This window comes from Python bivittatus, unplaced genomic scaffold (genome assembly GCF_059951505.1).
Source record: "Python bivittatus isolate LINGU-HERP-01145 unplaced genomic scaffold, Pbiv_v1 ctg000400_np1212, whole genome shotgun sequence".
Taxonomy (NCBI): Eukaryota; Metazoa; Chordata; class Lepidosauria; order Squamata; family Pythonidae; genus Python; species Python bivittatus.
In genome coordinates, this window is record NW_028277073.1 from 5,164,774 (window position 1) to 5,180,876 (window position 16,103).

A 16,103-nucleotide genomic window follows, 5' to 3' on the forward strand; every position below is an offset into this window, starting at 1 on the left:
TCCACTGGGGAGGCCACAACCTGCAGGCCCCCTTTCCCCTGTTATCCTCTTCTGCCAAAACATAGGTGCCTGCAGTAGATTATAAAATGGGAAGGGTCATCAAGCAAGGCTACTCAGTATCCCAGACCCATCTTTTCCCACTTCACTTGTGATGCTCATACCTGCTATTGATCCTGGAGTTGAATGGTCACCTTTCCTGTCTCCATGAACTACTGCTTCACTTCCAATGCCTGCCGCAGCAGGCGTCCTGCTCTTTTGTCTCAATTTTTAATCAGTTTGCTCAGCCTCCTGCATTTCTCCCAGAATGCTACATGATCAGAAGCTTCTGTCATGGGAATGTGTGAACCCCAGAGGTGTGTTCTCCTGCCAGAACACCTGCTAGAAGTACCATATGTTTCTTCCTTCACAGAGTCTGTGAATTCAGGTATCTGTCATCTGAAGTGGCCTATGGTACAAGGAGCAAGAACAAGAGAACATTCAGAATACCTAAACATGTACAGTGGTGCTTTAAAGTTTGTGACCCCTTTTGAATTTTCAATATTTTTGCATAAATCTGACCTAATTTTTTCCTCAATAAATAAATGAACAAGCATAATGTTTTTTATTTATTCTTTAATGGGGTCCTCTTGATCTTATTTTGCGTGGAGACCAGTTGCATTTTAGGACATATTTATGCAGAAATATTGAAAATATTCAAAAGGCTTCAAAAACTTTTAAGCACCACTGTAAGTCTGGGGCAGTTAGGTATTTGCAGGGTTGCTTTATCTCTCTTTTCTCCCTCTCTTCTTGGTGAATGTATTTTCAACATCCCTTTTATACTGAGTAGTGATGGGGTGGATAAGGGTTGCTGCTGTGCAACTGTAGCAGTGTTAGCATTTGGAAATCACACATCCCTTGCCCATGAGGTTCTTCAGTCAATATCTGGGCTCTAGGGTGGTGAAGATTTTCTGAATATTGGGCTGGCTTCCATGATAGTAACTCTCTTGATATTGGATTGTTCTTCCTGGTCCTTTGGGTCACTACTTTCAAATTTAAATGAATATGTGATTGGTTTTGCTCAGGGAGCCTAGCCACAAAAGGTTCTGCTGTTGGTTTTTATTTTTCTTACCTCCAGATGCTGCTGTCTGTATGTGCTTGCTAGGAGACTGTACTCAATTATTTTTACTTGCATCCCAGTAACTCTTGAATTAAATACTACCCTTCTTTCTAGAATTTTACATGTACATGATGTTGTTCTAATGATACATGCCCAGCTGGGATTTCAGCAAATTTACTGGATTTGCAGATTATTACAAGGAAGAACTAGTTTAACTATTAATTACATTTAGCCAAAGGACATGCTTTTTTCAGGAAAGAAGGTTAAAATGGTCTATGGATGATCAGAGATTAGAACAAGTTTTTGTTAAATATATTTTGAAATGTGATAACAGGCTATTAGTTGAAAACTCACGTTAAGCTAGAAAAGACCAAAGTCAGACTAAATATAAAAGCAGATAGAATCAAAATGGTGACCAGAGCAAGCAGGTTGCTTTGAGCTCCATTCTAATTTAGTATCACCTTCTTTTTAGTATTGCCTTCTTTGGCAAGGCCACTGGCAGAAAACTACTGCTCTTTGTGAACCTTTTAAACATTAGTGCAGCTTTCATTCATCATTCATTAAGCAGGACAGGAAAGAGTCATGCTTGAATGCTAAAACTGTGCTGCTCCAGTGTGCACTGCCCTGTGGTGATAGGTGCTCTGGTTTCATAAACTGCATCTTCTTTTAAATGTAAGGAGCCTGATGAGTACTTTTATTTCCAGGATATTGAATTAAAAACAGATTATGGAAACTGTAAGGGGCATGAGGGTCTATGGTGGTCTCTCTGTTCCAAGAGAGATTTGGCTCTGCGCTTTGTCTTGCCGGACAAAGCTTCTCTCTCAACAGACTGACCTCACCATCATAACTGGCACTGATGGGAATCAACATTCTGGAAGTGTCTTCCACAGCTATCAGGAATTTGGTGATGTGTTTCAGAAAGCAATGGAGGGGATAGTTCATCCATTTTTCTTCCGCACTCTTTTTTTTGGCAGACTAAAAAGGAGAGTTGCCTGGGAGCCGAAATGACATGCCTGAGCCCTAAAATATCTGGGCCTATTTGGGGCTAAATCCAACACGCTTGGGGTCAATTGGCTTGGTCAAATGACCCTGTTTTCCCATTTGCACAATTGGCTACTTCCCCCCATGGCCCAATTAAATGAACAGTAGTCAAATAGTGATTATTTTTTCTATTTTTCCCATTAAAGTAGTGGGAACTAGCAACTCTTGCAAAATCACTCAGATTTGCCCACAGAGATTAAGCTATTACCTGCCAGTCTCAGTCTTAAAGGTGATATTGCACATTAGACACCCCCCCCCCCATCCCAAGCTGGTAACTTCCAAATATAAGGGATTGCTTTCCCACAAATCCTCAGCCTATGTGCTGCTTTGGAATTATGGAGATTATAATATAACATATCTGCAAGCTTTTAAGCCCAACTTAAAGGCTGTTACCCATTATGGTATAGTTCTGTGGTTGAATAATGCACAGGCAATAAAGCATGAATATACGAGTCAAACTGGGTGAGTAATTTGTCAGCACAACCTTAGATTGGGGGGAAAAAAACTTAAGTGCAGTTCCAAGAGAAATGGGGCTTTGCTGAACCATATAAATAACTCCAGACCAAAAACCAAAGATGCTACAGATCAGCAGCTGGTCACATCCCAACAGAAGGTATGAAGCCCAGTGATGCAAGAAAGGAGATTTTGGGAAGTTCAACTAAGAGAGTTTAGAAAAACAAACAAACAAATGTAGCTATCTTGCACTTGAGAATCTTAGACGTAATAAGTAAATAAGTAAATAAATAAATATATCTGGAGAAACAAAAGACAATTCAGCCAAATAACTTAGAGAACCTGTCCTTTAGCACTCACTTTAACTCAAAGAGTTTATGATACCCACAGATGTGAATCCTCACTGGACCAAGATATTCTGTCACTCTGGCAAAGGAATAGACAGGATAAATTTCTAGTTTTGTGCTAATGGCCTTTTTCCGCACATCTCCTTCAACCCTGACAAACCTCACGTTTTCTGCTCAAAACAGGGATCTCCTGGATAAAAATCATACAGGAAATAAACAATATTTTTCTTTTTTGCCAGTCCTCCAAGTGAGCACAATGTAAGTTTAACAGTTGGACAGGAGGAAAACACATATCATTAACATCCTAGTGATTTCTCAATTAAACTTGTTAACCAATAGATATTTAAGGAGCATAGACATAAAAGAACAAGAATATCCCACTGATAGGTGAAACCCAAAACCTTATATAGTAACTATCACTGATTTCCATATAGTCAGAATGTTTAATTCCTAGTGATATATCTGAATGAAAAAAAAGGGCCTTCTGTGCATTTCAGGATTAAAATGAACCAACAGAAGACTCCTGATGAAAAACTTTCTACTCCCTAAACTTGTTATTGCCACCAGAAAAAGAGGTTTTACATTTATCAAAAGAACCTGAGAAAGGAAGACATTTAATTGCAGAAAAACTGCCAGTGTACTTGCTAGATAGCATATGTGGTATCATCATCCTTTTAAAGAAGGAACCATGGGTTAAGAAGATGCAGATGTTGAAAAATACTCTAGCCATTTTCCACATATCATGGTTGCTTGATAAAAGTGCCAGTTAGCCATTAATTATTGATACATTGTGCAAGTTATTTCCATGCAATTATGGATCATATAGTAAACAATTTATTGCAATTATGATAGCAAATTGTCAAGGATGCAGGAATGTGCCTAGAGTAGAAGGACATAAAAATTATCAGATGTAACAGAGCTAAGTTTTATTAGAGCTTCCAAAGCAAGACAGTAGATAAATGGCAACTATAAACAATGTTTTTTTTTAATTGGAGAATTAATTTCATAAATTGGAAGACTGTATTTTATAGATATAAATCATGTAATGAATCAGTATGCACTAAAATCTGAATTAGATGTGGCATGTGCAATCTGATACTCTCTTAATAAAGATATTTAAATTAAAAGAATAATATGGCAGATTATTCTAATTAATTATCTTAATTATCCAGATTATCCTTATCCTAATTCTTACGTAAAATATGAAGGAAAAAATGTCAGAAGCAGAATTCAGATAATGAAAAAAAGAGTGATTTAATCCTAATTTTTTATGTTTTACCTCATCTTTATCCTGCACTTGGATGAAAAGAGGAAGAGCAAAGCCCACTTGTGCCAGTTCAGGAATAGCCACACTGTACTCTGAACTGTTGAATTCAGGAGCGTTGTCATTTATGTCAATAACAAGGATGTTGAAGGTAGTCATCACTGTTGCGTTGGAAGGAGTCCGGTCATCATTCAGTTCAGTTCCCTGAAGGAAAAAAACAGTGAAAATAAAAGTCTTTACAAAGAATTACAGAAGCAATGAACATCATAAAGAAATCATATCTGTTCTAGATTTAGCTATGTTTCATATAATAAGTGCTATGGGACTAAGATCAACAGAAGCTATGTGATTAAGCTTAACAAAGACTTTGTTTTGTTTGGTCTAGTGGTTAAGACGTCAGACTAGAAACCAGGGGACCAGGAGTTCTAGTCCTGCCTTAGGCACAAAGTCTTCTGGGTGACTTTGGGTGAGTCGCTCTCAGTAAGTCCTGAGAAGAAGGCAAGGGCAAACCACTTCTGAAAATATTGCCAAGAAAATTGCAGGAACTTCTCAAAACTGACTTGAAGAATGCCCCCCCCCCCAAAAGCTTAACCATGCAATCTTTTTAAAGAAGTATGTATTTAATTCAATGGGGCTAATTCCTTGGTAAGAGTCTAGTGGACTAACGTATTTAATTCTTACACATTCAATGGTAACTTAATGTCAGAGGGTTCTCTTTGTTACATAATGATATCCTTATGCTTTAAAAAGTAAACCTAACTTTTATTATAGCTATTATATACGTTGTGACATATCTTTATACCATATCTTTTTCTATAAGTATCTATTTTTGTTTCTGACAATATATACTGTTTCTAATATAATATATTGTTTCTAACAATACACACACACACACACACACACACACTGGGTATTGATCATAAGACAATACTCTGTAATTTTGTAGTATGAGAACTCTTCCTCTCAAAGTAGCAAAGCAGGTGGAGGCTATTTGCATGGATCCATGGTAGGAGAATCACTTCTAGAAAATCTGCACGTATTACCACCATTATGAGAGCCAAAATTTAGGCAGCTGCTGCTGTTTCAGCTCAGCACAGAAGGAAAAGAGAGTTGGGGGCCTGGTGTGTAGAAGACTAGGTGTGAGTGGGCAAAGAAGAGGTAAGTGGGGGAAAGCAGGGGTGTAATCTAGATGGTCAGGTCCAGTTCATGCAGATTGGATGTTAATTTTTTTCTAAGATCCAGAAAGCTGTTTTCTTTCCTTCTTTTGCCTGACTTGCTACCAATCTATCATCTGACTGGTCCTTTCCAAAGACTTGTCAGGTTTTACATAGGTTTTGAAAGAGTACCAGACTGGCTCTTTAAAATACTGGTGTAGAGCCATAGAACTGTGGTTCAAAAACCAGGACTAATGTTCTTTTGAGAAGCTGTCCTGTGTTGTGCTGAAGGTTAATTTAAACTGGGAAAGAGAGCTGGGATTTGCAAACTTTGTGTTCCCAGTTCTGTCATCAAGAGTGGCATTACAAAGGGTTTTATGTGCCTGTTCTTTTTTAGTGTTTTTATTACTTTGGGGGACAGAACCATTTTCCCTACAGTAGGCTGCTCCCAGCTGCCTGTCACCATGGCCATTTGCAACCAACACAGCCATTTCATTCCAGCACTAGTTGAGAATGAAATTTGCTCGTTATTGATAACCTACTGCTCCTCTTCCATTTTTGCTGGCCCGACTGATAGATCACAAGTGCAGAGGACAGGCACTGTGTGAAGTGGGAGGAAGCACTGTGATGCTCTTCACAACCCTCTTCTGCACCTGTGACTTCTCACACAGGCTATTTCTGAACACAAGTCTAGCATGCCTCAGAAAGACAACTAAGCCTACAGTATGTCCAAAATTAGCCTGATTCACAGGTTGCAGGTGCAGAGGACAGATGTGGGATGAATTGGATCTCAAGCCCCTCCTCTGTCAGCTGGGCTATTTCAGACACAGATGGGCACTATACCCATGTTCAGATAGCCTTCACTCCATGCCTATAACCTGTCACTTGGGCAACTGAAAAGCAGCAAAACCTTCCACCCCAAACATTTAACTACACTTGCCCAACCCTGCCTCCCAACATGTTAAGGAGAGTGATTAGTGGATGTTTCTCCTCCTGGCAGATGACGCTCAGTGGAAATGGAGCTAGGGGAATTGATCAATCACTTTCCTTCCCTTGTCTCACATTAACACTATAAGAATAGTGCCACTTGGCATCCTCATTCTTGAGTCAGGTTAGGGCTCAGCAGGTGGGACAGTGGAATTCATGCTGGCATATTTTTCTGCTGATTCAAAGACTGGATGGCAGATGTTTGCAGCTATGTGGAAGAGCCTACCAGGAAGAGTTATTACTGAACAGCTATACAAACTTCATCTTGGTGTATATCCCCTCTTGAAAAGAAGAATGAGTTTTGAATTTAAAATATCTTTCTTTACCAGTTGAGGGGCATATCTTCCAGGGCACTTGCAGACTCATGAACAGAGAGAGTATTATGTTGCCTTAGGATTTGATGGGAGAGAACCAGCCTTCAAACTTACCGTGAGTATATTGGCAAAGTGGGGGAGGGGGGAGGAATTCTTTCCCCATTGAAAAAAAGTCTCTGCCTCAGTCAGATTTTTATTTAACTAAAAAGTAAAGTGAATTATGGAAAGGAGCAAGATTTCAAGGATAGCAATAATAGCGTATTGACTATATAGAATTCCACTGAATGCAACTTAAGAGAGGTCAAATGGAGTAATTGCAAGCCAAGTTCTCTTCCTGACGAAGTGCTGGCCTTTGAGTCAGCAGAGGGTGGGGGTGATCGGTCTTGTTTTGGAAAATGCTACCACCCTCCCAATCAATGACCCTTCTAGCAGATGCCCTTTCTCCCACCCCCATCCCTTCCATCTCAGTAGAATCTATATCACTAAATATGTTTCCAGCTTTATATTGATTTTAATTAAAGCTCTATGATGGGGGGAGAAGAGGTTTTCAGAATTGGAAAAGGGCTCTTCAAGTATTTGTTAGTCAAGCTGATTTGCCCCTCCTCTCTCTAATTTTGCTCTTCTGAGGAGCATCGAACATTATTGGTGCCACATAGATGACCAAAAGAAAAAGAAAAGAAAAGAAACAAATCTGAAGTTGATAATGACAACTTCATTATATTTTACCAGCAGGCAGGATACATGTCTGCAGGAATGTGCTATCACCATAGCACTCCTTCAATATGCCAGTGACTTCTGGAAATCTAAGGTTTCTTTCTTACCTAACACCAGTAGTTATGAAAAAGACCCAGGAAAGAAGAAAGATTAAACTATTATGGAAAGGTGACTGAAAATCCATGCATGTTTTAGTGACTTCCCATCTAAATACTAAACAGGGCCATTCTATTCAGCATGTTGAGATTATCACCTTGGCTAGATGCTACCATGTAATTGGTCAGGCATATCACTAGTAGTCCCACAATGAAGGAAAAAAAATAGTCTATGTTTTTTCCTTCTCTCTTTGAGATGTTCTGAAACACTGATTCTGGTTTTCTCTTACCTTCACTGTAAGAATAAATCCAGCACTGTAGAAAGGATTTTCTCGGTCCAGTGGCCCATTCAGAGTTAAAGCACCACTGATGTAGTCCAGTGCAAAGATACTGTTGGTGTTGCCTGACAATAAAATAAATAGGATAAGCACAAATAAACTCCTGTGAAAAGCATAAAAAGCTCAAGAGTTAATATAAAAGGTTAGAGACAGACATTCTGTTTTATGTCCATAACAGCATGTAAACTGCAAAGAGAAGCTTGAGAGGTAAAAATGTTGTGTCATTTGGAACCCCAAGCCAGCCGCAGGTTATGATGTGAATCGAAAGCACTGCATTTAAAAAACTAAACTCAATTTCCCATTGCCTCAGTCTAACAAGATATAGGATTGAGAACTGAGTAACTCCTGATAAGATCACGAAAACTTCAGGCAATATCGGAAGTTTCAAACTGCTCCTTTTAAAATGGAAATGTATTCATAGTTTTTGTATACACAACAATTCTGTAACTTAGACACACATCTGCACCTGTTCTATAGCTAAAACAGAGCAAGATGAGGTGGAGCAAGGGTGCGTTGTTTAAAGCATTATGGATGCTGTAGATGAGATTGGAAGGATTTCCAGATCACAGGTAGGAAATGGGATCGGTAAGCAGTAACTCCCATGCAGCATGAAACTGACCAAATCTGAACCCATAACAATGAGAAGCTGGGGTGGGGGCATCAGACTGGGAAGAAAAAGGTGGAGGGAAATAGCAATTTTCCTTCTGGGATGTTCTGCTTCTGTAAACAAGCTTATCAAAGTTTAACAAATCTGTATCCTAACCAGCTCAGTTTTACAAATTGTAAATTCCCATTAGAGGAGGGCCTAAACTTGGTGCCCTATGGAGCAGCCAGTGAATTACTCTTGATTTCCCACCAGTAGTAAAAGAAAAGAAACAACAATGTTCAGGAAACATGAAAAGAGGTTTCTGGAAAATATAGAGGGGAACACGAAAGACATGTGCATTACTGGCTTCTACCTGAATCTTGCCCAATTGTTTTGTTTTCCTAGAGTCATCACTGGGAAGGGATAAATAGATTTGATCTGGATACAATGAGGAAGTTTTCAGAGTGGCTTCAACTATTTGAATTCATGTTCACGTTTAGAAATAGATGAGGTGGCATGAACACAGCACCCCTCTTTATTCTTCTACACTAAAGCACACATTTTTGTAGTTACATGTTTCCCTTTTGTGATCAGTGCCTCCCTATCCTCCTCTACCACTATAAAGCACTGTTGCTTTCATTTATTTCATTGTTACCTTTCCATCAATTTCTTGACCCACTAAAAAGTCCCAGCTTGGGTTAAGTGCAGTTTAGCGTGTAGCTGACTGTGCAGTTCTGCAGAACAGTGTGATGGCTTTCAAGTGGTTTGTCTGCTCTAGTGGTCTAACAGCAATTACACTCTCCTCATTTTATATGTGAAGGGCAAAAAATATATACAGGCACAAATAACAAAGCCCAAGCCTTCTTGACATCTCTATTATTCCTCCATCTACTGGATTCTACAGCTGAAAAGGCACAGGCAACATGTAACATGTGAGAGGTGGAAGAATGGCCTATATGTCTTCTGCAGCATTCACTAATCATCCCCAAATGTTCACAAGCTGATAGGTTTGCCCTTATCTTTGTAGAGGAAGAAGGTAGAAGGTACATGTGCCTGTTGAGGGGTTCTTACATCAAAACGGTTGCTGTTTCCCACATCCTGTTGCTGCTGCTGTAATACATATTCCAGAGAATACACAGGGGAGTGGCACTTTATAAGGTGCATCAGCATGTCTAATCTTTAAGAACTAGGAGCATCAGCAAGAGAAATATTTGGACCATGGATGTCCCAAGGCTCATGACTTCCCCAACACATATGTAAGGAACAAGGGAGAAGTTCTCATCATGCAATTTGAGTAATCCAAATCTCATTTTATATAGTGAGATTGGATTTAATTTGAATGTTCTGGTGGAGTTGTGATATTTCTAATTTGTGTGTTAAAATCACCACATTGGATTCATAGGAATTAAAACATATATCTATATCTATATCTATTCACAATAATCTCTATTTGCAGCTGAACCGTGCCTGACCAAGACTACACTCTTAAGTATGCTTACCAGAGTAAACCTTACTGAACTCAGAGGAGTTTATGTCTTATGTGGACATAAGTTTAATATAATTATGTGGATTTATGTGGGAGATGGTAGAGAGGCTGGAAAGGAAGGAAGAGAGCACAGACATAAATAATCAATACAGAGTAGGCAAGTCATAAACAGCAACTGAGCCCAAGTGAGGAACAAGCGTTTCAAAGCATTCGAAGAGATTCTGCCTTAATTAATTCACTATAAATGAGGCTGGGAAATTGTTACAGTTTCCGAGATTCTGCATTTGCTCTACACTAGTAATACATTACTGAAATCAGTATAGTTCTTGTTTCCTTGATCTTGTCCAGCTGCATGGAACTAGTAAGTATAAGTAGAAAAGTAAAATATCAGGCTACAAACTCATAAACTTGCTAAAATTCTTCAGCTACTTCTATTTGAACTGCCTGCCCTCTACTGCATCTTGAACTGCAGGATCATGTTTAGTTGTCTCTATCTCAGTTACTATTGGCATTAGGCCAAACAATACTCTTCTGCTTCCTCTGATTCACTTTGTAGGCATTGCATTGCTAGCACTTTTGTCCTAGCGCTCCCCTGTTTCTCAGTGTTACGTTCAAGAATTATGTATAAATGAACTAATGTTTGAGATTGTATAAAATCTCACCAAAGTAAAAGAAATTATTTTTCAGGCTAAAATTCAGTAGTACATACATACTAATGTAGTATCAGAATTATACGGTATATGATTTGGGGAGGGGGGTACAGAAAACTGATCTGTCCATCAATGCACTAAAAACTCTCTTTGGTGGGGTTAGAACATTGACTCAATATTATCTCTGCCTCTCATTCAATATTACTGGCAACTTGCATATAGCTGTGAAAAGTCAGGTCTGCCTTGCCTTTCCTCAAGGTCACAGCACCTGTTAGCATCTCTACCAGAAGTGCAGATTCTTTGGCACACAGACAGCACCTTTGTGGAAGGGTGGGGACTGAGAAGTATTCACTAGGGTCAGCTGAGACCTAGCAGTGGGAGGACAGCTGTTGTTTAGAGAAGAGATTGCTGCTTTTGAGACAAATAGCTGTCAAACAATAGCTAGTTAGAAAGGGTTGTAGAGAAAAAAGAAAAAGATGAGGACCAGAATTCACACAGCCCATAGCAAGCATGCACCTCATGGCTCAGAAGTCTTTCCAAGGAGGAGAACAAAGTGGTGGGCTGTGGAATAGAGAGAGTGCCCTGTGTGTGTAAGTGTTGGGTGTGGGGAAGCTGTAATCAGAAAGACATTGTTAAGTACAGGGAAAATGTCAAGGTTAAACTTGAACTCTAACTGAAAGGAATTAGAAGATAGAAAGGAATAAACCCTTAGAGATGTAAAGGAATAAGGTTAAAAGTGACACCAGTAAGAAATCTATATCTTTAGCATATATGTGAACATCTGTATGTACTTTTGGTAGTAAAATCTAGTTTCTGAGTGGTTGTTATTATTCCCCCCCACCCCCCATAATATTGCAGTTGTCCATGGGTAGAGAATTCCACCTACAGTAAACCCATCCCCAGCTACAGCACATTCTTGGGTTGATGTTCTTTATACCACAAACTAACCACTGGAATAAAATAATTTCCCCAAATATCAGTACATAATAGATTAAAGCCTGCTTCAGTAACAAATATTTTAAATGCCAAAAATCTGTCTGAATAAAAATGTATTTATGTACAGCAGAGCAAAAACAACAAGAAGAATGGAGCTACTTTGATTCCGTTTTTTGGAAAGAAGTTCCAGAGATTAGAAGCAACCATCTAGAAAATGCCTTCAATATTCTCAGGCAATCACTGTTTTTTCCAGGGTCAATGGAAGCTGAGGGACATTCAAGGCCATAATAGTACTAGATGGCTCCATAGTTTGCATACAGTAACCAGGGCAGAGACCCCCTTCAAAACTGAGTAAACCTTACAAGAAGATCTGGTCACTTTTGATGCTTGTTCCCAAAGCCAAGCTCTTAATTGAGATGAATTATTTTACTGAGCTTGTAGAAGGAAAACTTTGGCCATAGGGAGACATCTCTAACTAGTAGCCCTCTTTGATATTCTGGAAGGGTAATGTGGACAAGTACAACCCCATATGTGTGATGCACAGATACAGTGAAAACTAACTAGTCTCAAGTTATCTGGAGCTTTAAGTAACAGAACCCACATCTTGAACTGCATCCAGAAACAAAGAGTTAACTAAGGAAGTTATAATAAGGAAGCTGAATGGCATCTTTCTATAATCTAATCATAGCCTTCTGAATCAGCCAATGTTTTTGAGAACTTTTCATAGGCAGAATCAGTGTTGCAGCAGTTGTCCTGAAGTCCTCAGTCTGGAGTCAGTTAGTTAGCAGTCTTAAAAATGTGAATCAGCAGGCTAGAGCACAATGTAGCATTTGTCAGACAAGTCAAGCTTGAGATTTCACAGCAAAAGCTCCACACAGAAAGCTGATTACGGTAAAGCATAGTGCAGCGTAGACAAGGTTGGGCTATTGTGCACAGTGGTTCCAATGCTAGGTTGCATTCAGAAAGGACCTTAAATACAAGAGACTCCCAGCCTCTGTCTGAGCACAACTGGCACTGATCAATCCTAATTTCCAATCTCAGGCTTTTCCCAACTAGCTGTGACTGTGCAAGATGCTTCTATTTGCAGCCCAATGTTTTTCTGCCTCCCTGCTTCCAAGGTTTGGATTGCAACAACTAGAAATGGTTGTTGCAGGCGGGTCTTGGTGCCATTTTACCACTCTTGGTAGAACCAGGACTATGTCTGACATCCTGATTGCTTCATCTTGAACTGAGGATGCATGGGCATGACAGTAGTCCCAAAGGAATTTATTTAAAACATGTGTCACCATGGCCAGATCTGATTATTTCCAGAAATGATCAGAATTTAGGCATTCATCTCAGGTGAGCAAATACTGCTGCTCAGCATTGAAACCTGAGCATGAAGGTATATACCTAACCTGTGAATGGAAATCTTCAAGGAGAGTGTAACCTCATTTAGTACATATTTACACCTTATCCTGTGCATTGTCTTTTAATTGTCCAAGAACATCTTTTGTGCTGTTTTTTGTTTATTTTTAACATCAAATACTGATATAGAACTTGGTCTGCTTTAGATTTAAATGGAAGGATTAGAGAGAGCTGGATGTCATTAGGATACTGGAGACACCAAACGTTAACATATCAGACAACTGCAGTTTCATATATACAGTATGTTTTTTAAAAATGGAGTACAAGATGGAAGCTTGAATCGCCATAGTGTCAAAGGTAGTGTAAAACTACCTTTGGGAATCTGTCTCCAAATCAAACCAGAGTTATGGAAATCAGTGTTTCCCATTCCATCGGAGGAAAACCATGGTACCAAAGAGTAAGAAATGGCAAGCAAAATAAATTAAAGAGAAAAGTTAAAAGAAGAGGAACCAAAACGGACATGCAGAGGTGTCCAAAGTCAAGTATGCATGCAAGTCAGTAGTCATAGAAGCAATTTTTATTCTGCAAATTGCTTATAATACACTACTGAATGGTCAACATTTTCTCATCTTCAGCCAGAATGTAGTGGTTTTCGAAGTTGTATTTGATGACACATCACAGTGACAATATTTTCTTTGCAGTCATCATCACCATCGTGTAGGCTTTCAAATGAGGTCTTGTCTAGATTTTGTTAGAATCATCCAGCAACATCCCTCTAGTCCTCATCCCAGTCTAGAATTACAAACATAATAGTGAATAAAACTTATATCTTGATTTTAAATGATTCTGATATTCTCTCCCAGAATAGGAAAGACAACAGGGCATTCTGAAGGTTGGAATATATGATCTGGTCACTTTGATCTTCCTGAGCCCCAGATAATGAACTGGAGTAGAGATTGAGGACCCAAAAGATAAGGTTATGTCATATATGTCATATATTTTAATTCTTGTTTGACCTTTAATAACTTTCATGAAAGTGCTCTTAGGCAAATATCCCAATAGTCCTCTTCTTCTAAATGAAGGGACATTTGCTGTCAAGACATCCACTGCCTGTACTCGCTAAACGTTGAGCGAATGACTTTCATGGGATGTGAAAGGAGAACTTAGCCTATACTGTATGAACTAGATAATTTATTAATCAAAATGTGCTCTGTCAGGGCTCCTCTTGCTGAAATAGATGCTCTTGGATGTGGTTCACAGAATCAGCAACAGACACAGTCATCATTATATAAATAGTCTATCAGCAGCTTTGACTACCTCACTGATCTTCACCTTGAATTCTACCCCATACACCATGCAGACAAGTATTTGGGACCCGTTCCCCTATAACTTCTTCCTACCTCTTTTTATGCACTAAATATCACCAAACGTTTGCAAGCTTTGGGAGGAGTATGCTGGTGAAGTCATCTGCCAACATCAGATCCAAAGCAGCAAAGGGTAGAAAGTCCTAAGCCAAAAAGGCCAGTAATCATGGCGATTTTTAATGCGAGGCAACCAAAAACCTCACTACAGTATGAAAGCAAAACAAGGTATAAGATTTCAAGGACAGCGCACAAAGAATGGATTACAAGCAGCGAAGGGAATTATTTTCAGGCTTAACCCAGAGAATGCCTGAAATGGCTTTTGCAGCACAAATACAGTATTTCTTCTATAGTTCTAAAACAACAGGACCAGGGTTACTCCAGAGTGGCTCTGCAGAGTTTCAGGAACTTGTGCAAAGAAAATTATTTCCTCTAGTGATGATCAAGCTAGAAAAGAACTAAGAAATCATGGATGGCTCACAAACCTCCAAGTACGCAACTAAAAACACCAAAGAAGCATAAATGACACATGAGTTCATTTCACGTGACAGGGGCAGTGCTGTCCAGAAACAACAAAGGTCATTCAGGTCAACAGGAAGCATTATGCCTAATTGTCTCTGGCACAACAGAGTATTTGCCTATGGTATGGGGTCCAGGAGCAGCATTTCATACTTCTGTTTAATAAGTACTGTTATGCATCTTAAAGGTAGGGTAGGTATCTAAGTAAACAGGGAGCAGGAACCAAATACATTTCACAGAGAGAGGATCTGCTTTGCACATCTGCCTTTCTACATATTTATTACTTGACTGCAGCTTGCATAATGAATCTTTGCAGCCATTACATACTAAAACACATTAATAAAACTGCTATTTCTTTTCTGAAAAGACTGGATTGTTCTGCTTGCACTAGATCAGTTTGTCCAAACTTGGCCACTTTAAGATGAGTGGACTTCAACTCCCAGAATTCCCCAGCCAGCTGGCTGGGGAATTCTGGGAGTTGAAGTCCACTCATCTTAAAGTGGCCAAGTTTGGACAACACTGCACTAGATGAACTGCATTATTGCTTACACTTCCTCCCATGACTGCAGCCACCTCTGCCCTTGAAAACTGCCCCTGAAGGTTAGGGCACTCCCCAAACAATCAGGGTTATGGAGCAAAAAGTTGCAGCAGATAGGAAGGATCACTGAAGACTGGATGACCCACATGAGCAAGTGCATTTTCTATCACAAAGGCACCCCTGGATACAATCTGTTAGCCATTCCTCACAGAAAAATAAACCAACACCCCCAAACTTCCATGTTTGACGTGCATAAATTACTCACTGGTGCACATGGTGCTTTCACACATATACCTTTTCACCAGGAGTGGCTAAACTACCTGGAGTAAGAAAAGGTATTGTGTCTTCTGAATTGGGATTCCTGACTTCACATTCCCAAACAAGCCAGGAATTCTAGAACAAGATTAAACCATGACTTCCAATTCTGGCTAATATGGCCTCATGGTAAATTTTCTGGCTAATATGGCCTCATGGTAAATTTACATATTTTGGTCAGTTTAGCAGAAATAAAAGGCTGAATATTCCAGTTAAGGAGCAGCCCATAAATGCTAAATCACTGGATCAACTCATACTTCAAGAATGCCAACCTACAATTCTACCTTAACATGAAAATTCTGCCAGAATGGTTTGTTTGTGCTGAACATTGTGACAAATTCTTATTTTTCTCATACGTTATCACAGTGCCAACAAAACATATGTTGATCATTTTGGGATTATGGCGGATAAACATGCTAGATTTATGGATAGTTGTGATGAAAGTAGTACAGAAATTTAGGCGGCATTTCTTCAATAAAGAAACAGTTATTTGTTGAGCGTTTCAGTGGTGTCTACTTTATCAATGGACTGTGATAAAGAAACCTGTTCTGATTCCCTATAA

The 16,103-nt window shown here is 39.3% G+C and overlaps 1 protein-coding gene across 1 annotated transcript in view; it reads right to left on the minus strand.

The window, feature by feature from the left end:
• CDH23 (cadherin related 23) overlaps window positions 1–16,103 on the minus strand; it is a 469,716-nt gene that overhangs the window by 264,052 nt on the left and 189,561 nt on the right. The window contains exons 10-11 of the mRNA XM_088144253.1: window positions 7,756–7,868; window positions 4,217–4,405 (exon numbers count right to left, since the gene is read on the minus strand). Coding sequence (XP_088000379.1) covers window positions 4,217–4,405; window positions 7,756–7,868 — 302 coding nt within the window. The remainder of the gene's footprint in view (window positions 1–4,216; window positions 4,406–7,755; window positions 7,869–16,103) is intronic.